Source organism: Oncorhynchus keta, chromosome 27 (assembly GCF_023373465.1).
Source record: "Oncorhynchus keta strain PuntledgeMale-10-30-2019 chromosome 27, Oket_V2, whole genome shotgun sequence".
NCBI classification, from domain to species: Eukaryota; Metazoa; Chordata; class Actinopteri; order Salmoniformes; family Salmonidae; genus Oncorhynchus; species Oncorhynchus keta.
In genome coordinates, this window is record NC_068447.1 from 36,289,562 (window position 1) to 36,314,960 (window position 25,399).

A 25,399-nucleotide genomic window follows, 5' to 3' on the forward strand; every position below is an offset into this window, starting at 1 on the left:
TCAATCGCTTACAAGCATTTTGTGGAACAAATGTTGATTTTCAAAACAGAGTCTACGAGACAAAGAACTCTGTGGCCTTTTGCAAAACAGTAAATGCATTTTCAAAATGGCAGTGGCCTTCTCAAAACATAAATACATTCATCCTAACTATATTATACCACCAAAATTCCAAATACATTTATCAAAAGAGTGCAACCAGACTTATCTCTTGAGTCCAAGCAGGCAAAACAGAAAGTTAGTCTGTCTTTTAAAAATCCCAGTAGATCAGTACATTTTCTTTGTCGTCAGTAAATCATGACGATCAAAACTAGAAGTACAACTATCCAAAGGTGCAGAATTCTGAATTACTCTCCTTTTATGCATATTTCATCAAACAATTTCATACACGTCAAATCAAATATTATTCCTTGTAAAAAAATAAGATTTTAATTAAGGACATTGTGTGCAGGATTCAATTGTTGTGATCATCACAATCCGATTCCATGTATTTAATTCGTAGGCTGGTTTGCTCATAGAGACACAAAATAGAAATAAGGATACTGTAGGTGATTTCAATAGAGTAACTCAATCCACACCAAAACAAAGCTCTATAATGTAGGGCTGGGATGATACCAATATCGCAATACTTGTTTGTGTCGTGTCAGGGAAACAAAACATGAAGCGGATTTAGGAAACTTCTTTAGGAAACTGTCCTAATGTTGGAAACACATGTCATTTGTGTTGTTCATTGTTTATTTATTGTTAAGCTGTAGTACACAACATTTTACATACAGCAGGTTTGTAAAGGACCAAAGGGTCAGATATGCTTTGTGTTTTAATATTGCGATACTGGTATTGTCACGGCCCTACTATAATGGAAGGCCAAAATGTTGGAGATGATGACTTAGGAGTAACCCAACTTCATTCGCTGCATCTCTGCATGTCCACAATGTTGAAAAACAATTCAGAAAGACTAGACAGTCCCAACGTAACACTGAATTTTGTATTCATTAAATGACATTTGTATTTAAAGTTTTGCAAAAAAGTGGGCTTAGTCAGGTACAAGGCAAGAAAATTATCAGAAGGTCTGTAAATGTATTTGAGCATTTGATCATTTCTGTTCTGCTGTAGATACATTTCAACACAGATTCGAAATTGCTTGTACGCGATTGAGAAAAACTGTAAGTCAATGATGCATTCAATGTGGTGTTTAGCATTTAACCTTAACTGTGGTCCTGCAGACCTTTTGATATCTTCATTCTACTTGCTATCTTTGCCAACTGTGTGGCCCTGGGTGTATCTAAACCCTTCCCTGAGGAGGACTCCAATTCCACCAACCACAACCTGGTGAGTTGGTGTATGGCGGCTGATAGAGGCTGAGGTGTCAATCAGGGAGATCATAGAGGCTAAAGAGGGTTATTTTGGGAGTGCTATACAAGGACCAAACCTGGGTTAAAATAGAGATATTTGAAATCTGATTCATTTAGCTTGCTTTGGTGCAGTTGAATCAGTGGAATACTTAAAGTGCAAAATCCATCTGGGACTCAGGCAGGCTCAAGCAAATGCTCAAACTATTTGAACAATTTCAAATACTATTTGAACCCATGTCAATGGAATCAAATGACGAGAGGCGATCAGAAAAGCCTGGAAGCCTCGCTGTGAGAAGTGGCATATCAAAGGATGTATCAAAATACTATGGAAAACAGGTAGATTACAACAGTTTCAGAGAAGTTAGGGGTGTTATCGTAAAGTGTCAAGCCCCTCAACTCCCCCAGTACACAACCTCATCATGCTGAGTCTGTCTAGTCCATCTGCTTGGCTGTGGGGCAGGACAGTGGTTGGTTAGTACTATATTTAAATCCCTCCGGCGTGGATCCCTTTATTGGATTAGACTTGTGGAAGGGAACTCAAGCTGAAGTCTGACGCTTCACTGTAATACCCCCCTCCCTACTATAGGGATTCCAGTATGAAATCTTTACGGTAGTTTACAGCACATTAACACTCATAAAGAACATACACTATATATACTCAAGTATGTAGACACCCCTTCAAATGAGTGGATTCTGCTATTTCAGCCACACCCGTTGCTGACAGGTGTATAAAAACGAGCACACCGCCATGCAATCTCCATAGCAAACATTGGCAGTAGAATGGTCTTACCTAAGAGCTCAGTGACTTTCAATGTGACACCATCATAGGATGCCACCTTTCCAACAAGTCAGTTCATAAAATGTCTGCCCTGCTAGAGCTGCCCCGGTCAACTGTAAGTGCTGTTCTTGTGAAGTGGAAATGTCTAGGAGCAATAACGGCTCAGCAGCAATGTGGTAGCCCACACAAGCTCACAGAACGGGACCGCAGAGTGCTGAAGCGCGTTACACATAAAAATCGCCTGTCCTCTATTGCAAAACTCACTACTGAGTTCCAAACTGCCTACAGAAGCAACGTCAGCAGATTAACTGTTCGTTGGGAACTTAATGAAATGGGCCGAGCAGGCGCACACAAGCCTAAGATCACCATGCAGAATGCCAAGAGTCGACTGGAGTGGTGTAAAGCTCGCCGCCATTGGACTCTGGAGCGGTGGCAACACGTTCTCTGGAGTGATGAATCACACTTCACCATCTGGCAGTCCAACGAACCTGGGTTTGGCGGATGCTAGGAGAACGCTACCTGCCCGAATGCATAGTGCCAACTGTAAAGTTTGGTGGAGGAGGAATAATGGCCTGAGACTGTTTTTCATGGTTCGGGCTAGGCCCCTTAGTTCCAGTGAAGGGAAATCTTAATGTTACAGCATAGAATGACATTCTAGAGAATTCCGTGCTTCCAACTTTGTGGCTACAGTTTGGGAAAGGCCCGTTCCTGTTTCAGCATGGCAATGCCCCTGTGCACAAAATGAGGCCCATACAGGAATGGTTTGTTGAGATCAGTCTAGAAGAACTTGACTGGTCTGCACATAGCCCTGACATCAACTCCATTAAACACCTTTGGGAGGAATTGGAACGCCTCATCAAAAGAGAACCATCATGCTCTCCCAGAAGCTTGGCTGGTGTGTAAAACCCGCAAATTCAGGCAAACAAAAAGGTGTGGTTCCCATCTTGTTTGTATGAATTGGAACGCCGACTGCGAGCCATGACGAATCGCCCAACCTCAATGATGCTCTTGTGGCTGAATCGTCCCCACAGCAAAGTTCCACCATCTAGTGGAAAGCCTTGTGGAGGCTAGTGGAGGCTGTTATAGCACCAGAGGGGGGGACCAACTCCATATTAATGCCCATGATTTTGGAGAGAGATGTTCAACGAGCAGGTGTCCACATACTTTTGGTCGTGTAGTATGGTGTTAAGAAATGCTTATAGGGTAATTGTCCTCACTTCAGTTACTACAGCTGTCCTGATTTGAATAGAATGAAGCAATCGCTGTCTCCATTCATTGCACTACAGCCTATCGTTCCATAGTAAAGGTACTGTACCTTCTAATCTGTCACATCACCTTGTTTGACCACGATGCTATAGCCAGCTTTTGGCTGCATTCCTATTCCAGCCTGATGCCTAGCGACTGTGGTGCCAAAGATTAGCAGCATTAAGAAGCATTAGTCCAAGGGTTACTGACTAGCGCTCTAGTGGCTGGCTCATTAAGCCTGTTTTGGGCTGTAAGTTAACAGGGCTGAAGCTACTGTAATCACTACCTACAGGGCAGACTCTGGCTACTTCCGAAATGGCTCCCTATTCGTGTGCACTAATTTTGACCTAAAGTATACATGTACAGTATAAGCCATCAACGTGACAGTGCCTGGCTTCCTTGCCACCCCACATGCAGTAGATACATCAACCTTAAACATTACACCCCTGAATATAACATATGCATTGGATATTAGACAGGTGTTAACCCTGCATTATGAACATCCACAGACATCTTGTAAAAATGTCTTTGCCTAATTTTCCCAACAGTTGTCTTTGCTCTTTACTGATTACAGTAACGGACAAATGAGGAACTGTGTATATTTGACCATGCTGTCTTCTCCCTCTCTGTGAGTGCAGGAACAAGTAGAGTATGTCTTCCTGGTCATCTTCACCATTGAAACCTTCACTAAGATCCTGGCCTATGGCTTGGTCATGCACCCTAGCGCCTACATCCGCAGTGGCTGGAATTTGCTTGATTTTGTCATCGTTGTCGTCGGGTACGCTAGCTCATGTCTCCATTCCTCTTCTGTTACCCCCTCCATTCTGTTTATGGTGTTTTAGCTGTATTGTTGTTGTGCGGCTGTTGTTGCAGGTTGTTCAGTGTGGTTGCTGAGGGGACGGCCGACCACAAGCCTGGAGAGGCCCACCACGCAGCAGGCAAACCAGGAGGACTGGATGTCAAAGCGCTCCGAGCCTTCAGGGTGCTGCGACCCCTTAGGCTGGTGTCTGGCGTTCCCAGTAGGTTTGCGTGTCTGTGTACATGTGTGTGTGTGTGTGTGTGTTTCAGTAAAACCCATCTCTCTGCTGGGTGAATGTGTGTGTGTGTGTGTGTGTGTGTGTGTGTGTGTGTGTGTGTGTGTGTGTGTGTGTGTGTGTGTGTGTGTGTGTGTGTGTGTGTGTGTGTGTGTGTGTGTGTGTGTGTGTGTGTGTGTGTGTGTGTGTGTGTGCAGGTCTCCAGATTGTCTTGAACTCCATCATGAAGGCCATGGTTCCCCTACTCCACATTGGTCTGCTGGTCATGTTTGTCATCATCATCTATGCCATCATCGGCCTGGAGCTCTTCCTCGGCAGGATGCACAAGACCTGTTTCTACTTGGGCACAGGTACAAACTTCACTTACAACACAAACAAGTTTACTGCACTGTACTGTACATGCACTGCTCTATAGTGTACATACACATCCTAACACTACATTAAAGAGTTGCATTTGAGTCATTGTACACAGACATGGGTAAACAAGTTATTTGCATACAAGTTTGTTATCAGCTAATGCTTTGGAAGCCTGGATTTTATATGAGATTTCCATCTTTTTACGAAGAAGACTAAGACATTTGTCACGATGAGTGACCTCCTCATGTTGTCCTCTCTCCCAGAACTGAACGTGGATGATGACCCCACACCATGTGCGTTTGCTGGAAATGGGCGCGATTGTGTGGGCAATGGGACAGAGTGCAGAGGACCGTGGGAGGGGCCTAACGGCGGGATCACCAACTTTGACAACATATTTTTTGCCATGTTGACTGTGTTCCAGTGTATCACCATGGAGGGCTGGACCGATGTGCTCTACTGGGTAATATCAGCCTCTCTTTTTTTTCTTGGCTGCATCATAAATGGTACCCTACTCCCTATAGTGTGTTACTTTGACCAGAGACCTGTGGACCCTGGTCAAAGGTAGTGCACTACATAGGGAAAAGGGTGTCATTTTGAATGCACCCCTAGTACTTTCTTCCTATTCTTAACTACTCCTCTGATTTAATTTGACTTAAATTGTCTATCATCACATAAAAATGGAACAGTTTCTGATTATCTATCTATCTATCTATCAATCAATCAATCAATCAATCAATCAAATGTATTCATAAAGCCCTTTTTTAAATCAGCAGTTATCACAAAGTGCTTATACAGAAACCCAGCGTAAACCCCCCCAATGCAGATGTAGAAGCACGATTAACAATTCTTAATCTCCCTCTGTCTCTTTCTGTATTCCCACAGATGAATGATGCAATTGGCTTTGAAATACCCTGGGTGTACTTTGTCTCTCTGGTCATATTTGGCTCGTTTTTCGTACTCAACCTTGTATTGGGAGTGTTGAGCGGGTGAGTGAGTGGAAGTTTGTGTGGATGTTTGTCTTGTGTTACATTTGTGTGTGAAGGTCTTCTCCGAGTGTAGGTTGTGTGCTGACCGTCTATGTGTGCGTCTGTCTGTGTGTGCAGAGAGTTCTCCAAGGAAAGAGAGAAGGCCGTGGCTCGTGGAGAGCTGCAGGACGCCCAGAATAAGAAGCAGATGGAGGAGGATATGTGTGGTTACATGGACTGGCTCATCGAGGCGGAGGATGTGGATGAGGAAGGAAACAAACGTACGGTTAACTGACTGACTGAGATACACACGCACATATAAACACACAAATAAATGCACACACATTGAAAACACAGCCTTGCACCCATATAGTCAACCTTTCCTTTGTCTCCTAACAAGGTGCTGCTGTTGCCAAGAAGAAAATGATGAAGAAGTTTGGCTGGTATAAACACAGCGAGGACGGAGGTATGATGGCCTGTCACTCTTCTCACTGTTACTGTCTGTGTATTAATGCAGGAAAACTTAAAACCGTTTTACCGTTCTACCAGCATGTCACATGTGCAACCAGAAGGGGGAAAAAACTCTAGACCACCTTCATCGTCCCCACAGAGGCTGTACGTTCATATCCCAACCACAAGTCATGGATTACAGGCAACATCCGCACCGAGCTAAAGAGTAGAGCTGATGCTTTCAAGGAGCGAGACACTAATCCGGACGCTTATAAGAAATCCCGCTATTTTATTTGTTATTTTTTATTTCACCTTTATTTAACCAGAATCCAATTCGCTATGCCCTCCGACGAACCATCAAACAGGCAAAGCGTCAATACAGGAATAAGATTGAATCCTACTACACCGCCTCTGAACCTTGTCAGATGTGGCAGCGCTTGAAAACCATTACATATTACAAAGGGAAGAGCAGCTGCGAGCTGCCCAATGACACAAGCCTATCAGACAAGCTAAATGGCTTCTATGCATGCTTCGAGGCAAGCAACACTGGAGCATGCATGAGAGCACAAGCTGTTCTGTGTGATCAAGCTCTCTGTAGCCAATGTGAGTAAGACCTTTAAACAGGTCAACATTCACAAGGCCGCAGGGCCAGACGGATTCCCAGGACATGTACTCAGAGTATGCGCTGACCAACTGGCAAGTGTCTTCACTGACTCTCAGGCGTGCATGCTTAGTCCCCTCCTGTACTCCCTGTTCACCCACGACTGCATTACTCCAACACCATGATTAAGTTTGCCGACGACACGACAGTGGTAGGCCTGATCATCAACAATTATCAGACAGCATATAGGGAGGAGGTCAGAGATCTGGCAGTGTGGTGCCAGGATAACAACCTCTCCCTCAACGTGATCAAGACAAAGGAGCTGATCGTGGACTACAGGAAGAGGAGGGCCGAACATGCCCCCATTCACATCGACAGGGCTGTAGTGGAGCAGGTCGAGAGCTTCAAGTTCCTTGGTGTCCACATCATCAACAAGCTATCATGGTCCAAACACACCAAGTCAGCTGTGAAGAGGGCACAATGACAAAAGAGGGCACGACCCCCCCCTCCCGTTTTGAGGATCTGGGTCCTCAGATCCTCAAAACGTTACACAGCTGCACCATCGAGATCATCCTGGCTGGTTGCATCACTGCCTGGTATGGCAACTGCTCGGGCATCTGACCGCAAGGGGCTACAGAGGGTAATGCGTATGGCCCAGTACGTCACTGGGGCCAAGCTTCCTGCCATCCAGGACCTTTATACCAGGTGTCAGAGGAAGGCCCTACAAATTGTCAAAGACTCCAGCCACCCTAGTCATAGACTATTCTCTCTGCTACTGCACGGCAAGCGGTACCGGAGCGACAAGTCTAGGTCCAAAGTGCTCCTTAACAGCTTCTACCCCCAAGCTATAAGACTGCTGAACAGTTCATCAAATGTCTACCTGGGCAATTTACATTGACCCCCTTTTTTATACGCTGCTGCTACTCACTGTTTATTATCTATGTATAGTCACTTTACCCCTACCTACATGTACGTATTACCTCAATTACCTTGACTTACCTGTACCCCTGCACATTAATTTGGAACGGTATCCCCTGTATATAGCCTAGTTATTGTTATTTTATTATTTTATTGTAGAACCTTTTCATATTTTGCAAATATTTTCTCACTCTGCAATGTTCTTTAAGGGCTTATTATTATTGTAAGTAAGCATTTCACTGTAAGGTCTACCTACAGCTGTTGTATTCGGCACATGTGACAAATACAGTTTGATTTGTTTTGAACTACTAGGCTCTCTGTGATCTAATCTATGGCTCTGTTATGTGTTCAACAGAATCGGATTCAGACTCTGAATTTGAAGCATATCTAGATGACGACAATGGCTGCTGCGCATCTCTTATGTAATGAAATAAACAAATGTATTTGAATTTCATTCTTTGTTAATTAGATGTCATTGTTATCAATGTTGTCATGTAATGCTTCTTTCTCCTTTTTTTCAGGGCTAAAATGATGGCCAACAGTTTCTGGTAAGTTGAGTAGGATAGCTCAGTTGTGCCTCTGACTATGATTCAATTATATGACATGCTATTTTATCAAAGCGATTCTTTAGTGAATAACAGTTCAAAGTTCATACGAAGTTGACATAATCAGCTCGTGCTGTATTCTGGCTGGTCCAGTTGAAATTCACCATTCCAGTGTGGGGATCTGGTCTCGTACATTTTGTTAGATAGTCTTTCAACCGTTCGCAACCACAAGCCGGGGTTTGCTTAGTCTAACGTGAATTTGGTCACAGGGGTTTTTGTACTGAGGAAGAGAAGGGCGTGTTTCATCCCTCTCCAACCAATGTCTGTTCACTTGGGCGTGGCCACTGAGTGAGCATAAGTTTACTTATGAAAACAATTCTCTCATTTAGAAGGTAAAATCAGATTTCGTCATCTCACAAATAGTTTCATATTTAAACATTTAAATTGCGCAACAATTCCATGTGAATCGGATAACTACAATGTATAGACTTTCCAAGATACAATTTATGTCATCCTATCATTAGATATAATGTCCCAGACAACAACTGATCTGACATCATATTCTTTAAGTACCAATGGACACTTTCAAATGGTTGAGAAAGGGAATTATTGTTTCATTCCCCAACCTTTTGATGTTACCATACTTTCTCTGTGGTACGAGTCCATTCTGTAGAGTGGAGAGAAAAGGGGGAAATGTATTTATGGGGGGAGTCATAAACCTCACCCAACAGGGCAATGTCATGACAGTTCTAAGAATATACACAATATTGTTTTATTTCCTGGTTTTAAAAAAATAAGAAAGTACACTACAGACTTTTGACAAAGCCGGTTTCTGACCCTTCCGCTCCTCATGCAACTTGTCTCCTGTCTCTCACTTCACTCAGTGAACAGCTATGCCAACTGAACCACGCCTTTCGGAAGAACTGTCGTGTAGCAGTCAAATCCCAGAACTTCTACTGGCTGGTGCTTCTTCTGGTGTTTCTCAACACTGCAGCCAGCGCCTCTGAACACTACGGCCAGCCCAAGTGGCTCACTGAGATGCAGGGTCAGGATACACTCTCTTCTCTACATCTCTTCCTGTTATTCGTTCTCTCTCCACCTACCTGTATCTGGTCTTTTCTATTTGTTTCTGCTTGTCCTCCTCCCCTCTTTCCTTTTCTCTACGTCATTTTCTCCCTAATTCAGCAGGATGAAATGTTGACATAGACGTCAGGAAAAATATACATAAATACATAAATAACCTTTATTTTCCTTGGTCTTTCCTTCAGAGCGGGCCAATAAGATCCTGTTGATGTTGTTCACGCTGGAGATGCTGTTAAAGATGTACAGTTTCGGTTTCCAGATCCACTTCATGGCTCTGTTTAACCGCTTCGACTGCTTCGTGGTGTGTGGTGGCATCCTGGAGACAGTCTTGGTAGAGTTGCAAATCATCCCTCCCATCGGCATCTCTGTGCTGCGCTGTGTCCGCCTGCTCAGGGTGTTCAAAGTGACACGGTCGGTAACTGCTAGCTTGGTCCCAGTTCTGTTTGTGTTGTCTTGCTCACATTGCCTACGGTCTTGTTAGCCTGGTCCCAGATCTGTTTGGTCTGTCTTGCTTGCTTGGTTCCAGTTCTGTTTGTGTTGTCTTGCTCATACGGTCTACGGTCTTGCTAGCTTGGTCACAGGTCTTGCTTGCTTGGTCACAGATCTGTGTGGGCTGTCTTGCTAGCTTGGTCCCAGATCTTTCCAGAATACGCTGCTATGCAAGTCAAACGCACTTCTGAAAGAACTATAGGGAATGTCACTCAGCAATTGATACATTTCATGCATGCATTCAGTATGGAAGGCTACTACATACCTCATACCCTCAAACACTGAAACTATCTGTTTCCTGTTTAGGCACTGGGCAGCCCTATCAAACCTGGTCAATTCCCTGCTCAACTCCATGAAGGCTATCTGCTCCCTGCTGCTCCTGCTTTTCCTCTTCCTCATCATCTTCTCCCTGCTGGGGATGCAGCTGTTTGGGGGCAAGTTCAACTTTGATGAGACTCAGATGAAGAGAAGCACGTTTGACACTTTTCCCCAGGCCCTGCTCACCTGCTTCCAGGTAGAATTCTAACACTAATTCTAACACTACTATCGAATTCTCCATACTTTTCATTACAGTCGCCCTCTCTCTATCTGTCTCTCTCTTTCTCTCTGTCTCTCTCTCATTCCCTGTCTCTGTCTCTCTGTCTCTGTCTCTGTCTCTGTCTCTGTCTCTGTCTCTGTCTCTGTCTCTCTCTCTCTCTCTCTCTGTCTCTCTCTCTCTCTCTCTCTCTCTCTCTCTCTCTCTCTCTCGCTCTCTCTCTCTCTCTCTCTCTTTCTCTCTGTCTCTCTCTCTGTCTCTGTCTCTGTCTCTGTCTCTGTCTCTGTCTCTGTCTCTCTCTCTCTCTCTCTCTCTCTGTCTCTCTCTCTCTCTCTCTCTCTCTCTCTCGCTCTCTCTCTCTGTCTCTGTCTCTGTCTCTGTCTCTGTCTCTGTCTCTGTCTCTGTCTCTCTCTCTCTCTCTCTCTGTCTCTCTCTCTTTCTCTCTGTCTCTCTCTCTCATTCCCTGTCTCTCTGTCTCTGTCTCTGTCTCTGTCTCTGTCTCTGTCTCTCTCTCTGTCTCTCTCTCTCTCTCTCTCGCTCTCTCTCTCTCTCCGTGTGTCTCTATTTCTATGTATCTCTCTCTCTCTTTCTTTCTTTCACTCTCTCTCTCTCTCCCCCCTCTCCCCCTCTCCTTTTCTCCTCTGTAGATCCTTACAGGAGAGGACTGGAATGCTGTGATGTATGATGGGATCATGGCTTATGGCGGGCCAGTCTTCCCACAGATGATTGTGTGTGTCTACTTCGTCTCCCTCTTTGTTGTCGGCAACTGTATCCTTTCTGTTATCCAAGACAGAGAGAGTTGGCTATATATATCAAATCTGCTTTTGTACAATTTACTTATTTATTTTTTTATTTAACCTTTATTTAACTAGGCAAGTCAGTTAAGAACAAAATCGTATTTACAATGACGGCCTACAAAGATATTGAATGTACACAAACCTCTATCAATACCGACTGTACTCTATAAGATCGGTATTCACTGTTGTCAAGCTCTTGGTCAATTCCTTGATATCTCTTGATTAGATATCCTGCTGAATGTCTTCTTGGCTATCGCTGTGGACAACTTGGCAGGTGGCGATGGTGGAAAAAAGCAAGTAGAGTAAGTATCACAGAAGCCAAACAAATGAAATGTATAACTTGATGATCTGGTTATATTACTGGACATAGCTAAGTAGCATCAGTAATGAGGAGAATAAGTAGACATAACTTGATGGTCTGGTTATATTACTGGACATAGCTAAGTAGCATCAGTAATGAGGAGAATAAGTAGACATAACTTGATGGTCTGGTTATATTACTGGACATAGCTAAGTAGCATCAGTAATGAGGAGAATAAGTAGACATAACTTGATGGTCTGGTTATATTACTGGACATAGCTAAGTAGCATCAGTAATGAGGAGAATAAGTAGACATACATTGATGGTCTGGTTATATTACTGGACATAGCTAAGTAGCATCAGTAATGAGGAGAATAAGTAGACGGTGGACAAAAGCAAAGTGGTGAATTAATGGTTTTGCAGAGAGAAAAAGGATGATGAAGAGGACTGGGACGAAGATGAAGACAAAGAGGAAGATGCGGCGGTATGTACCGAAATATTGTTTCAGGGCACCAACACAGTACAATATTTTCTACAGCAGCTACTGTTATGGGCTGCAACCTTATATAACCGATAATGGTTTAGAAGGAGTGTCTGTGCTCCTCAGTGTTTTAAAAATAAAAGAGAATCTCATGTTTGCATTTCTTTTTTGCTCGCTCTTTCCTTGTGCAGAATGAGATGGATGACTGGGAGGAGAATGAGGAGTTGAGAGCCATCGAGGGTCTGGAGGGTAAGTGTCGTTCCGTACACCTCAGAAGGGTTCTCGTCAGACTGTGTGACACATGGATTGCTCTCTAAATCGACTGATCTGATCAACTCCCCTCTCTAGGAATCATGCCTGTGAAGCCTGAATCCGCTCCAAAAGAGAAGATTGAACCCATTCCAGATGGGAGCTCCTTCTTCATTCTTGGAAAAAGAAACTGGTAAGTCACAGCCAAGGAGCCCTATGAACCCTGCTCAAAAGTAATGCACTATATAGGGAATTGTGTGCCATTTCAAAGCAGCCATATCACTTGCATCGTCTCTCCTCTCCCTTCAGCCTCCGAGTGGCCTGTCACAACCTCATCCACCACTCCTACTTCACCAACCTCATCCTCGTCTTCATCATCGCCAGTAGTATTTCTCTGGCCGCTGAGGATCCAATCAGAGCTCACTCCTTTAGGAACAACGTACGGCAACATTTTTCAAATAAATCCCTCTCGATATCTACTCAGCCAACTCTCAGTCCCGCCCTCACAACCAAGCACTACCTAGCGCCCAATCAACATCTATAGTCTATAACCGGCATTCAAAACTACCGTTCACACTCTCACTCAACTACCGTAAATCTACCCTCACTGCTCAATGGTTTCAACCAAAACTGCTGTTCTCATACTCACCTTCCTTACAATGCCCACCGGGGTTGGGTTAAATGCAGAAGACACATTTCAGTTGAATGCATTCAGTTGTACAACTGACTAGGTATCACCCTCTTTCCCTTTCCACCACCAAATAGTGTTTCTGAATTGTTGCCATGATGCTGACGTAGGATATCTTCTATATCTTCAGATGCTTGGCTACGCTGATTATGCGTTCACCTCCATATTCACTGTGGAAATCATACTGAAGGTAAAATGTGACCAGATATGCAGATGAAATGGGTCAAGCACTTTTGGGATCATACTACGTTTTGGAATGTTACTTCATTGTGAATTGACAATGATCTGCATAGGCTATCTTTCCTTCAGGCAGTAGATCTACGTCTATCTATAAACATATATGGGAGTGCACATGGCAGTGTAAATAGCATTTAGAATCCCTCTTAACGCTTGTGATTTTTCTCCCTCTCCAGGTGACGGTTTTTGGTGGATTCCTTCATCCTGGTTCCTTCTGTAGGAATGCCTTCAACCTCCTGGACCTTTTGGTTGTCAGTGTGTCTCTCGCGTCCTTCTTCCTCCAGTGAGTACCTGTCGGGATGTTATCCAAGTGGGCTCGGACCTCAGGCACATAGCTGAAAAGTTTGTGCCTGAAGTCGAGCAGGAGTCCCATTGACAGTATGGTACAACCATTTTCAACCAACCTTTACTTAGCGGTACTGTCTTCGTTATTCTCATAAACTTCTGTTTCCATTTGCAGTTGGAACTCCAGAAACCAGAGAATAGATATTAAATTAACTTTTTGTAGAGAGTGAGAAATGGCCTCTCACATGTGTAAATCTTTGTTTGTGTTGTTTGGATCGCACTGTGTGACGCCTTATTCTACATGTGGCTGTTTCGCTTACAAATGACTAGTTCCTGCTGAGCTGTTGTGAAATGGCTGATGTCTGGCAGCTAAAATGGTGAGGAAACTCCTCATACAGCACAGACATTTCAGTTCATAGATTTCTGAATATTCTCAGCTTTTTGGATTCCAGCTGCAACTGTGAACAGAAGTTTGTAAGACACTGGTGTCTTCTGAATCAAGAATGAAGAAAGTATCGGCAAGTAAATGTTGGTTGAAAACAACTGTACCAAGACTAGTGGACCACCGACTCAAAGGCCATCACAAGCTAGTTAGCTAGCTATACAGATGAATGTAAGATTTGATCAGCTATCTGTGTGTGTGTGTGTGTGTGTGTGTGTGTGTGTGTGTGTGTGTGTGTGTGTGTGTGTGTGTGTGTGTGTGTGTGTGTGTGTGTGTGTGTGTGTGTGTGTGTGTGTGTGTGTGTGTGTGTGTGTGCGCGCGCGAGTGTATTGTTATGTATACTGTATTTTTTGTATCTTACGAAATACATACTCTGGCTACACAATACATTTGCAAAGACAATACATGTTGAATTGAATTGGTTCTGTCCTAAAAGGGACATTGGGAGGATGATGAACTGCCGTTCCTTTACAGGTCAATGGACAGTATTGGCCCTGGTTATATAGACATAATACTGTAACAGCACTCTCTGCAGGTCAGACAAGAAAAGTGCTGTGTGGATCATTCCAACACTCGTGTCTGCTTCTCTTATATTCTCAGTTCCAGCGCTATCTCTGTGGTCAAGATTTTCAGGGTACTCAAAGTGCTCAGGCCTCTTCGAGCAATCAACAGAGCCAAGGGACTCAAGGTAATCATTTGACCACTTTAACCACCTCTCTCTCTTTCTCTCTCTCTCTCAATTGAATTCAAAGGGCTTTATTGGCAAGGGAAACACACGTTTGCATTGCCAAACCAAATGGAATAGACAAAAGGGAAACAAACAAGGGAAACATGAGTAAACATTACACTTACAAACGTTTTAAAAGAATATAGACATTTCAAATGTTACATTATTGGCTATGTACGGTGTTGTAACAATGTGCAAGTAGTTCAATTATGAAAGGGAGAACAAATAGAACAATCAGATAAATATAGGTTGTATTTACAATGTTGTTTGTACTCCATTGGTTGCCCCTTTCTCATGGAAACGGGCCACAAATCTTTCTGCCACTGTGTACTCTCTGTTTAGGGCCAGATAGCATTCCAATTTTCTCCGTTTTTTGTTTGATTCTTTCCAGTGTACTAAATAGTTATCTTTTTGCTTTCTTATCATTTGGTTGTGTCTAAATGTGTTTCTATCCTGGGGCTCTGTGGGGTCTGTTTGTGTTTGTGAACAGAGCTCCAGAACCAGCTGGCTTAAAGGACTCCTCTCTAGGTTTATCTCTCTGTAAGTGAGGGCTTTGTGGTGGAATGTGTGGGCATCGCTTCCTTTTAGGTGGTTGTAGAATTGAACAGCTCTTTTCTGGATGTTGATAACTAGTGGGTATAGTCCTAATTCTGATCTGCATGCATTGTTTGGGGGTTTTGCGTTGTAGACAAAGTATATTTTTTGCTGAATTCTGCAGGCAATCTCTCAGTTAGCTGTTGGTCCCATTTTGTGAATTCTTGGTTGGTGACTGGACCCCAGACCTTACAACCATAGAAGGCAATGGGTTCGATAACTGCTTTAAGTATTTTTTGCCAGATCCTAATTGGGGTGTTGAGTTTTATATTCCTTTGGATGGCATAGAAGGCCCTTCTTGCCTTCTCTCTTAGATCGTTCACAGCCTTATGGAAGTTACCTGTGGTGTTGATGTTTAGGCTGAGGTAGGTGTAATTCTTTGTGTGCTCTAGGGCAACAGTGTCTAGATAGAATTTGTATTTGCTGTCTTTGCTACTGGACCTGTTTTGGAACATCATTATTTTTGTCTTATTGAGACTCACTGTCAGGGCCCAAGTCTGACAGAATCTGTGCAGAAGATCTAGGTGCTGCAGTAGGCCCTCCTTGGTTGTGGACAGAAGCACCAGATCATCTGCAAACAGTAGACATTTGATTTCAGAGTTCAGTAGGGTGAGGTCTGGTGCTGCAGACTGTTCTAGTGCCCTCGCCAATTCATTGATAAATATGTTGAAGAGGGTGGGGCTCAAGCTGCATCCTAGTCTCAGCCCACGGCCCTGGGGAAATAAATCTGTGTGTTTATTGCCAATTTTTACTGCACACTTGTTTGTGTACATTGATTTTATAATGTCATATGCTTTCCCCCCCAACACTGATTTCCATCAATTTGTATAGCAGACCCTGTTGCCAAATTGAGTATAACACTTTTTTGAAACCAACAAAGCATGAGAAGAGTTTTGTTTGCTTTTGTTTTGCTTTGATTGTTTGTCAACAATTGTGTACAGGGTGTACACATGGTCTGTCGTAATGGTATTTTGGTAAGAAGCCAATTTGACATTTGCTCAGGACATTGTTTTCACTGAGGAAATGTCTGAGTCTTCTGTTGATGATACTCCTGGGGATTTTTCAGAGTTTTCTGCTGACCCATATTCCACTGTAATTATTGGGGTCAGATTTGTCTTCACTTTTGTGGATTGGGTTGATTGGGCCTTGGTTCCAAATATTAGGGAAGATACCAGAGTTGAGGATCATTGTAATGGTTTTCTAGGTGTGGTGAAGGAGAGTCAGACCAAAACGCAGCGTGTAGATTGCGATCCATGTTTAATCAAACAAACGTAAACACGAAATAACACAAACACTACAACTAACACAGCGACAGGAACAAAGACACTAAGGACAATCACCCACGACAAACTCAAAGAATATGGCTGCCTAAATATGGTTCCCAATCAGAGACAACGATAAACACCTGCCTCTGATTGAGAACCACTCCAGACAGCCATAGACTTTGCTAGATAACCCACTAAGCTACAATCCCAATACCACCACCAAAACCCCAAGACAAACACACCACAATACAAAAACCCCATGCCACACCCGGCCTGACCCAATACATGAAGATAAATACAAAATACTTCGACCAGGGCGTGACAGAACCCCCCCCCCCCTAAGGTGCGGACTCCCGAACGCACCTCAAAACAATAGGGAGGGTCCGGGTGGGCGTCTGTCCATGGTGGCAGCTCCGGCGCGGGACGTGGACCCCACTCAGTCAATGTCCCAGTCCCCTCTCCTCGCATCCCTGGATAGTCCACCCTCGCCGCCGACCATGGCCTAGTAGTCCTCACCCAGAACCCCACTGGACTGAGGAGCAGATCGAGACTGAGGCAGCTCGGGACTGAGGGAAAGCTTGGGAGTGAGAGAAAGCTCGGGAGTGAGAGGAAGCTCGGGAGTGAGAGGAAGCTCGGGAGTGAGAGGAAGCTCGGGAGTGAGAGGATGCTCGGGAGTGAGAGGAAGCTCGGGAGTGAGAGGAAGCTCAGGCAGGTAGATAGATCTACCAGATCCTGGCTGGCTGGTGGTTTCAGCAGATCCTGGCTGACTGGCAGATCCTGGCTGACTGGCAGATCCTGGCCGACTGGCAGATCCTGGCCGAAGAGTCTGGTTGACTGGCGGATCCTGGCAGACTGAAAGATCTGGCTGCTCCATGCTGACTGGAGGCTCTGGCTACTCCCTGTAGGCTGACAGCTCTGGCGGCTTCTTACAGACGAGCAGCTCTGGCGGCTCCGTGCAGACTGGCAGCTCCTTGCAGACTGGCAGCTCCTTGCAGACTGTCAGCTCCTTGCAGACTGGCAGCTCCTTGCAGACTGGCAGCTCCTTGCAGACTGGCAGCTCTGGCTGCTTCATGCAGACTGACAGCTCTGGCTGCTTCATGCAGACTGACAGCTCTGACTGCTCCATGCAGGCTGGCAGCACCTTGCAGACTGGCAGCTCCTTGCAGACTGGCAGCTCCTTGCAGACTGGCAGCTCTGGCTGCTTCATGCAGACTGACAGCTCTGGCTGCTTCATGCAGACTGACAGCTCTGACTGCTCCATGCAGGCTGACAGCTCTGGCTGCTCCATGCAGGCTGGCAGCACCTTGCAGACTGGCAGCTCCTTGCAGACTGGCAGCTCCTTGCAGACTGACAGCTCTGGCTGCTCCATGCAGACTGACAGCTCTCGCTGCTCCATGCAGACTGACAGCTCTGGCTGCTCCATGCAGACTGGCAGCTCTGGCTGCACTGAACAGGCAGGAGACTCCAGCAGCGCTGTAGAGGAGGAAAGCTCTGGCAGCACTGAACAGGCGGGAGACTCCAGCAGCGCTGTAGAGGAGGAAAGCTCTGGCAGAGCTGAACAGGCGGGAGACTCCAGCAGCGCTGTAGAGGAGGAAGGCTCTGGCAGCGCTGAACAGGCGGGAGACTCCAGCAGCGCTGTAGAGGAGGAAGGCTCTGGCTGCGCTGAACAGGCGGGAGACTCCGGCAGCGCAGGAGAGGAGAAAGGCTCCGAGGAGGAGAGGAGGAGGCGAGGCACACTGTAGGCCTGATGCGTGGTGCTGGTACTGGTGGTACTGGACCGAGGACACGCACAGGAAGCCTGGTGCGGGGAGCTGCTACCGGAGGGCTGGTGTGTGGAGGTGGCACAGGATGGGCTAGACCGTGAAGGCGTACTGGAGATCTTGAGAGCAGTGCTGGCACAGAACGTGCAAGGCTAGGGATGTGCACAGGAGGCCTGATGCGTGAGGCTGGCACCAACTTCACCAGCCGACTAACACGCACCTCAGGACGAGTATGGAGCGCTGACCCAGGTGCCATCAAATCCCCGACACATTCCGTCGGGCGAATTCCATGCAAAAAGCACCAACACAGCAACTCCCTAATTTCTCTCTCCTCCAATTTCCTCATTAACTCCTTCACAGTCTCTGCTTCGCTCACCTCGAACACCGGCTCTGGTTCTGGTCTCCTCCTTGGCTCCTCACGATAAACAGGGAGAGTTGGCTCAGATCTGACTCCTGACTCTGCCACACTCTCCCTGAGCCACCCCCCAAGAAAGTTTTGGGGCTGACCCTCTCCATCCGCGTCGCCATGCTGCCTCCTCATACCAGCGCCTCTCCGCTTTCGCCGCCTCCAGTTCTTCCTTGGGGCGGCGATATTCTCCAGGCTGAGCCCAGGGTCCTTTACCGTCCAGTTCGTCCTCCCATGTCCATCTCTCCTGTGGCTCCTGCCTGTTAACACGCTGCTTGGTCTGTTGGTGGTGGGTGATTCTGTAACGGTTTTCTAGGTGTGGTGAAGGAGAGTCGGACCAAAACGCAGCGTGTAGATTGCGATCCATGTTTAATCAAACAAACGTAAACACGAAATAACACAAACACTACAAAACAATAAACGTAACGAAAACCGAAACAGCCTATACTTGTCAACTAACACAATACATGAAGATAATTACAAAATACTTCGACCAGGGCGTGACAATCATGTTGAAGAGTTTAAGAATAGTCCACTTGAATTGTGGCCTGTATATTTGAGCATTTTGTTTAGTATACAATCAACACCAACGTTTTGGGTTGGAGGGTTTTTATTTTGTCCTGTAGCTCATCCAATGTAATTGGAGAATCCAGTGGCTTCTGGTAGTCTTTAATAGCTAGTTGTAAATGTTGGTAAATGATCATGTATATATTTTTGCTCTTGGTTCTTTCTTATATTTCCCGAAAAGATTGTTGAAGTGGTTTATCCAGACATCTCCATTTTGGATAGATAGCTCTTTGTGTTGTTGTTTGTTTAGTGTGTTCCAATTTTCACAGAAGTGGTTAGATTCTATGGATTATTCAATCCCAATGATCTGTTTTCTGACATGCTGTTCCTTCTTTTTTTCTGTATTTCTCTCTCTCTCTCACAAACACACACACTCTCTCTCTCTCTCTCTCTCTCTCTCTCTCTCTCTCTCTCTCTCTCTCTCTCTCTCAAATAACTGTACAAACGTGCTCTTGTGTCTGCGCTTTTGCTGACAGAACGTCGTGCAGTGCGTGTTTGTGGCAATCAAAACCATCGGAAACATCTTGATCGTCACGACGCTCCTCCAGTTCATGTTTGCTTGTATTGGAGTGCAGCTCTTCAAGGTACTTGGTCATTGCTTATTTGAAAACACTCCGTGTGGTGCCTTCTCGTTATAAAGTCATGTTTGTCTGCTCTGTGTGTTACAGGGAAGATTCTACAGTTGCACCGATGAAGCTAAACACACTCCATATGAGTGCATGTAAGACTTTATTTTTGGTCTTTTATTTTGTCTTTCTCTTAGCCAATGCCTCACTCAAATTCCTGTCATTACATACTATATTTTATTACTAATAAGCATAGATTTGTGTGTGTGTGCGTGCGTTTTGTGTTTTAGGGGGACGTTTGTGGTGTATAAGGATGGTGATATGAATCACCCTATGGTGAGAGAGAGGAAATGGCAAAACAGTGAATTCAACTTTGACAATGTGCTGCAGGGCATGCTGGCCCTGTTCACTGTGTCTACATTTGAAGGCTGGCCACAGTGAGTACCAAGACCACGCATGAGTACATACGATGACTATCTGTTTATTCAGTAAAGCTGTTGTTCTTGTGTAAATATCTCTTATTATAAACTCGTAGGCTGCTGTACAAGGCCATCGACGCCAATGCTGCGAACCACGGCCCTATCTACAACTACCGTGTGGAAATCTCCATATTCTTCATTATCTACATCATCATCATCGCCTTCTTCATGATGAACATCTTCGTGGGCTTCGTCATCATCACGTTCCGTGAACAGGGAGAATCTGAGTTCAAAAACTGCGAACTGAACAAAAATCAAGTTAGTTGTTTTCCTTGAATAACTTATTACGACACTCATCATAATCACAAAGCTACTGTACCTTATTATCATGTGAAAGCCCTTCAGTCTACTGATATTGCGAGTTTTCACTTCACTTCCCACCTTCCCTGTGTCTCCTGTCCTGCCCTCCACAGAGACAGTGCGTGCAGTACGCTCTGAAAGCCAAGCCCATCAAGATCTACATTCCCAGAAACCCGTCCCAGCTGAAGTTCTGGAAGATCATCGCCTCCAGCCAGTTTGAGTACATCATGTTTGTCTTAATTCTTCTCAACACCCTCACCTTGGCTGTGCAGGTACAATAATCATAATGTACACATAATGTATATTACAACAGGAATAAGATTGTAAATCGTGTTTCTAGAAAATGATTGGAAATATTTTACATAGTTTATCACGAGGAAGATAAATTCAAATTCAAATAAATGAATGTCCTCTCCCTGCAGCATTATGAGCAGTCTAAAACATTCAACTCTGTGATGGACATCCTCAACTTGATCTTCACAGCCCTATTTACCATAGAGATGATCATCAAGCTACTGGCTCTCAGAACACATGTGAGTTCAACTGGACACATTTTGATATAAATACTGTGTTCTAATGTTCCATGTTCTGATGCCATGTTCAAATTTTTGTAATTATTTTAACTAGGCAAGTCAGTTAAGAACAAATTCTTATTTTCAATGACAGCCTAGGAACAGTGAGTTAACTGCCTGTTCAGGGGCAGAACGGCAGATTTGTACCTTGTCAGCTCGGGGATTTGAACTTGCAACCATTTCTAGTTACTAGTCCAACGCTCTAACCACTAGGCTACCCTGCCGCCCCACGTTAATGTTCTGATACCACGCTCTAATGTTCCAATACCACGCTCTAATGTTCCGATACCACGCTCTAATGTTCCGATACCACGCTCTAATGTTCTGATACCACGCTCTAATGTTCTGATACCACGCTCTAATGTTCCAATACCACGTTCTAAAGATCCATACTATTGACGGTGTTTGTGTGTGTCTGTGTATCCAGCAATATTTCATCGATGCCTGGAACTCCTTTGACGCTCTGATCGTTGTGGGCAGTGTGCTAGACATCGTGGTCTCAGAGCTCAGTGTGAGTACTCTCTCTGTCTCTCCTTTAGCTGCTTCTTGTTTCCTCATGTCTTCCGTCTTCAACCCTTCTCTTTACTTCAGGGAAACATGATACTTAGAAAAGGCTTGCAATATAGGCCTGCAAAACGGTTTGTGTACAGTTAGTCATTGTAACATCTCTGTCTAACAAACACATAGCTTTATAAAGCGCTTGTGTGTGTTCTGTCAAATACTAAATGATATCTTATGTATATTTTCTGTTTTCTTCCTTGTCTCTGGTATCTTTGAAACTTCAATCAATCCAGGGAGGGGACGAGGATGTTGAAGTAAGACCACGACAGGAAAAGCAATTCTCTCTCTCTCTTTGTCTTTCTCTCTTTCTTTATCTCTGTCACTATCTGTCCCTCTCTCTCTCATTTGAAAAAATGTTCGTATATCCTTTCCCCTGTCTCTCCATGAATAGTGTGAAAACAAGCAGCTGTTCTCTAAACCTCTGTGTTTCTCTCCAGGCAATTGAGGCCGCAGCCCAAGCTGCGGCTGTAGCCGTACCCGGGGCTCCGCCCGTGGCCAAGAAGGAAAGCGGAAAAGTGTCCATCACATTCTTTCGTTTGTTCCGAGTCTTGCGATTGGTCAAGCTGCTCAGCAAAGGGGAGGGCATTCGAACCCTCCTCTGGACTTTTGTCAAGTCCCTCCAGGTCAGTGCTAGGTTCAAACAAATGTCAAGACACACAGACAGAGACAGACAGACACTGGTGTATAATTTATATTTGTTAAAGAAAATGTATGTCTATACATCCCCCTCTTTCACAGGCCTTGCCATATGTCGGTCTACTTATTGCAATGATTTTCTTCATCTACGCTGTGATCGGCATGCAGGTGGGTCTCCTTCCATTCATTGTATCCCTTTCTTATGTCTTTAAAATGCAGCTGGTGACAATATGACCTGTGCTCTGACCTTTTGCAGACATTTGGAAAGATTGCTATAGATGACAACTCACATATCAACAGGAACAACAACTTCCAGACCTTCTTCATGTCTGTCCTGCTGCTCTTCAGGTGAGTTTTGCAGGACAAAGAGGTAAATAGTAGATAGTTAGAAGCTCAACCACAGTCTATTTATCTCCCCCAGCTCTCCACTTCCATTTCTGCTCTTATTTTCCTCTCCTCTCCTCTCCTCTCCTCTCCTCTCCTCTCCTCTCCTCTCCTCTCTTCTCTTCTCTTCTCTTCTCTTCTCCTCTCCTCTCTTCATCCTCCTGTATCTCCTCTCCTCTCCCCTTCCTCCTGTGTCTTCTCTCCTCTTCCTCCTGTGTTAACTTTCCTTTCCTTAGTCCTTACTTGTGTGCTCTTCTTGCAGGTGTGCCACCGGAGAGCAGTGGCAGGAGATCATGTTGGCAGCGTTGCCAGGGAGACCCTGTGACCCCGAGTCAGACTTTGAGCCCGGGGATGACAACATGTGCGGCAGCAACCTGGCTTACATCTACTTTATCAGCTTCTTCATGCTCTGCGCTTTCCTGGTGAGATAACTGTCTGTGAGAGGTGTCTTTTGCCAAAGAGAAATTCATCTCAATGAGACCAACTTGTGTACATAAAGGTTCATTAAAAAGATGTTGATTGCAGCCAATTTGAAGCAGATCAGCTGTGATTGATACACTCTTTGTTCCTCTTCTCAGATCATTAACTTGTTCATTGCTGTCATCATGGACAACTTTGAGTACCTGACCAGAGATTGGACCGTACTGGGTACTCATCATCTGGACGAGTTCAAACGAGTCTGGTCGGATTATGACCCAGAGGCGACGTAAGAGACCCCTCTCTCGATCGTTTTTTTAGATTTTTCTTTTCAAATTGAAAAAGGATCAACGGGATTTGGCCTTTATTCAGGAAACCCGTTCTGTATCTCTGTCCTCTATCTTCCTTTTACTTCTTACTCTCTTCTCGTCCATCCCTTTCCCCCATTTGGTCCTTTAATTGTGCTGTTTTTGTCTGTATTGCAGGGGCCGAATCAAACATATCGATGTGGTCACTATGCTGCGCAGGATCCAGCCACCCCTTGGTTTTGGCAAACTGTGCCCCCATCGTGTGGCCTGCAAGGTAGGGCAGATCACATTTTAATGTTAAAGGTTGAATAAATGAAATTATAATAAACGTGTTAACTTTTAATATTTATATAATTGAATGTTTGATATATGTCAGATATTGTGCAGTGAGAATTGACTCTATTTCATCTGCTTGCTTGTCCTGTTAGAGGCTGGTTGCTATGAACGTGCCGCTGCACAGCGACGGGACAGTCACCTTCAATGCCACCCTGTTTGCGCTGGTCAGAACCTCACTCAAGATCAAGACCGAGGGTCAGTCAGGTCACATACACAGAGTGTATCATTCACACATGATTATTTAGTGCAGTGGTGCTTGGGGCCTTTACTCCTATGTTTTTAAAGGTCTTGTGTCTCTCCACTAGGGCCTGTTGACCAGGACAACGAGGAGCTCAGGGCCATCATTAAGAAGATATGGAAGCGCACTAAGCCCAAGCTCCTTGAAGAGGTCATTCCACCCCCTAGAGGTAAACCATAGGAGGTGCCATTTCAGCCAACTAGACAGATGTATTACTGTATGCTACTGTATAACCACACAGACCACTCTAATGGTAGTTTTTGCATTCCACAGAAATAAGTTACAGAAACACAGGTTTCTTTCTGTATCTCCCTATTGTCTGTGTTTTTTTTCTCTTTTAGTTCGTCTCTATCACTTGCCCATTTGCCTCCTCCCTTTGTTTAAGATGTATTTTTTTCCCTGTTCTCCTCCTCTGTTGCGATTCTTCCTGACTCAGGGGAAGAGGTGACTTGTGGGAAGTTTTATGCCAGCTTCCTGATCCAGGACTACTTTAAAAAGTTCCGCAAGAGGAAGGAGCGGGAGAGGAAGAAGAAGGGAAAAGACAAGAAAGACTCACTCCAGGTATACCAGTTACCTGTTAACATGTTGTGGTATACCGTGGGGTGTTGGGTTGAGCGTTCAGAGATTGACACAGGGACAGGGAGGCTTTAGTCCATTAAAACAACTTCACTAATACAGAAAATAAACATAACAAACAAAATCACTGAGGTCTGGCTCGGTCCTTCTTCTCTCCTTTCGCATGGTGTCGGTTTCTCCCCGTTCTCTCTTGTGGTATGCCACCGTGCTCCTTTTATTTGTCCTCCTTTTATTTGCCACTTTCCTCTAAGTGATCAGGGTGATGGTCAGTGTTCAGGGTGAACTTCCTCCCGAGGAGGTAATACTTGAGGGTGTGCGAACATAGCGCATGCTTCAGGGCCTGGAACGCTGCCTCTGTGTCCTCCGTCCATCGCACCATCTGGGGTAGTCATGCCTTTGTTAAGTCTGTGAGGGGAGAAGCTATTGCAGCAAAGTTAGGTACAAATCTACTGTAGTACCCTGCTAATGACTTCACCTGCCTCTTGGTTCAGGGGACCGGCCATTCCCTATTTGCAGCAATTCTTTCCCTTGGGGTTTCACTTTTCCCCTCCCGATCTGATAGCCCAGGTACTCCACCTCAGCGTAGCCCAGCTTGCACTTGTGTAGGTTCGCGGTCAGACCTGCACCCCTTACCGCATCAACCACGGCCTGCAACCTACCCAGATGTGACTCCCAACTGTCACTGTGCACAATTATATCATCCAGATAAGCAGATGCGTACTCACTGTGCGGCCACAGGACGCGGTCCATGAGTCACTGAAAGGACGCTGGTGCCAGGTGGAGTCCGAAAGGCAGAACCCGGTAGTGGTATAGCCCCCCCGGGGTAGAGAAGGCAGTCTTCTCCCGGGAGGCCACTGCCAGTGGCACCTGCCAGTACA

The 25,399-nt window shown here is 45.1% G+C and overlaps 2 protein-coding genes across 2 annotated transcripts in view; both read left to right on the forward strand.

Moving 5' to 3' along the window:
- Positions 1-294: 294 nt before the first annotated feature.
- LOC118360317 (voltage-dependent L-type calcium channel subunit alpha-1D-like) lies at positions 295-4,496 on the forward strand. The gene is made up of 4 exons (XM_035739601.2): positions 295-329; positions 1,221-1,326; positions 4,011-4,150; positions 4,246-4,496. The coding sequence occupies exons 1-4, from the start codon at positions 295-297 to the stop codon at positions 4,463-4,465; spliced, it is 501 nt and encodes a 166-aa protein (XP_035595494.1). The 3' UTR covers positions 4,466-4,496.
- An 82-nt stretch (positions 4,497-4,578) lies between these two features.
- LOC118359894 (voltage-dependent L-type calcium channel subunit alpha-1F-like) overlaps positions 4,579-25,399 on the forward strand; it is a 28,748-nt gene continuing 7,927 nt past the window's right edge. The window contains exons 1-36 of the mRNA XM_052482264.1: positions 4,579-4,756; positions 5,027-5,223; positions 5,646-5,749; positions 5,867-6,009; positions 6,129-6,194; positions 8,053-8,119; positions 8,219-8,245; positions 9,127-9,287; positions 9,511-9,736; positions 10,121-10,328; positions 10,997-11,117; positions 11,373-11,448; positions 11,871-11,931; positions 12,120-12,177; positions 12,277-12,370; positions 12,487-12,616; positions 12,996-13,055; positions 13,279-13,385; positions 14,430-14,517; positions 19,625-19,732; positions 19,817-19,869; positions 20,005-20,151; positions 20,250-20,451; positions 20,607-20,765; positions 20,916-21,026; positions 21,493-21,576; positions 21,860-21,880; positions 22,064-22,249; positions 22,365-22,430; positions 22,519-22,610; positions 22,909-23,068; positions 23,225-23,352; positions 23,549-23,645; positions 23,800-23,902; positions 24,013-24,114; positions 24,382-24,506. Of these exons, the coding sequence (XP_052338224.1) occupies positions 4,630-4,756; positions 5,027-5,223; positions 5,646-5,749; positions 5,867-6,009; positions 6,129-6,194; positions 8,053-8,119; positions 8,219-8,245; positions 9,127-9,287; positions 9,511-9,736; positions 10,121-10,328; positions 10,997-11,117; positions 11,373-11,448; positions 11,871-11,931; positions 12,120-12,177; positions 12,277-12,370; positions 12,487-12,616; positions 12,996-13,055; positions 13,279-13,385; positions 14,430-14,517; positions 19,625-19,732; positions 19,817-19,869; positions 20,005-20,151; positions 20,250-20,451; positions 20,607-20,765; positions 20,916-21,026; positions 21,493-21,576; positions 21,860-21,880; positions 22,064-22,249; positions 22,365-22,430; positions 22,519-22,610; positions 22,909-23,068; positions 23,225-23,352; positions 23,549-23,645; positions 23,800-23,902; positions 24,013-24,114; positions 24,382-24,506 (4,065 nt within the window). The 5' untranslated portion in view covers positions 4,579-4,629. The remainder of the gene's footprint in view (positions 4,757-5,026; positions 5,224-5,645; positions 5,750-5,866; positions 6,010-6,128; positions 6,195-8,052; positions 8,120-8,218; positions 8,246-9,126; positions 9,288-9,510; positions 9,737-10,120; positions 10,329-10,996; positions 11,118-11,372; positions 11,449-11,870; positions 11,932-12,119; positions 12,178-12,276; positions 12,371-12,486; positions 12,617-12,995; positions 13,056-13,278; positions 13,386-14,429; positions 14,518-19,624; positions 19,733-19,816; positions 19,870-20,004; positions 20,152-20,249; positions 20,452-20,606; positions 20,766-20,915; positions 21,027-21,492; positions 21,577-21,859; positions 21,881-22,063; positions 22,250-22,364; positions 22,431-22,518; positions 22,611-22,908; positions 23,069-23,224; positions 23,353-23,548; positions 23,646-23,799; positions 23,903-24,012; positions 24,115-24,381; positions 24,507-25,399) is intronic.

Excerpts from the sequence above, each read along its gene's own strand:
- LOC118360317 (XM_035739601.2), top strand. The coding sequence starts at position 295 with ATGACGATCAAAACTAGAAGTACAACTATCCAAAG. Across the intron at positions 330-1,220 it reads AGAAGTACAACTATCCAAAG|ACCTTTTGATATCTTCATTC; the intron begins GTGCAGAATTCT and ends GTGGTCCTGCAG. Across the intron at positions 1,327-4,010 it reads ATTCCACCAACCACAACCTG|GAACAAGTAGAGTATGTCTT; the intron begins GTGAGTTGGTGT and ends CTGTGAGTGCAG.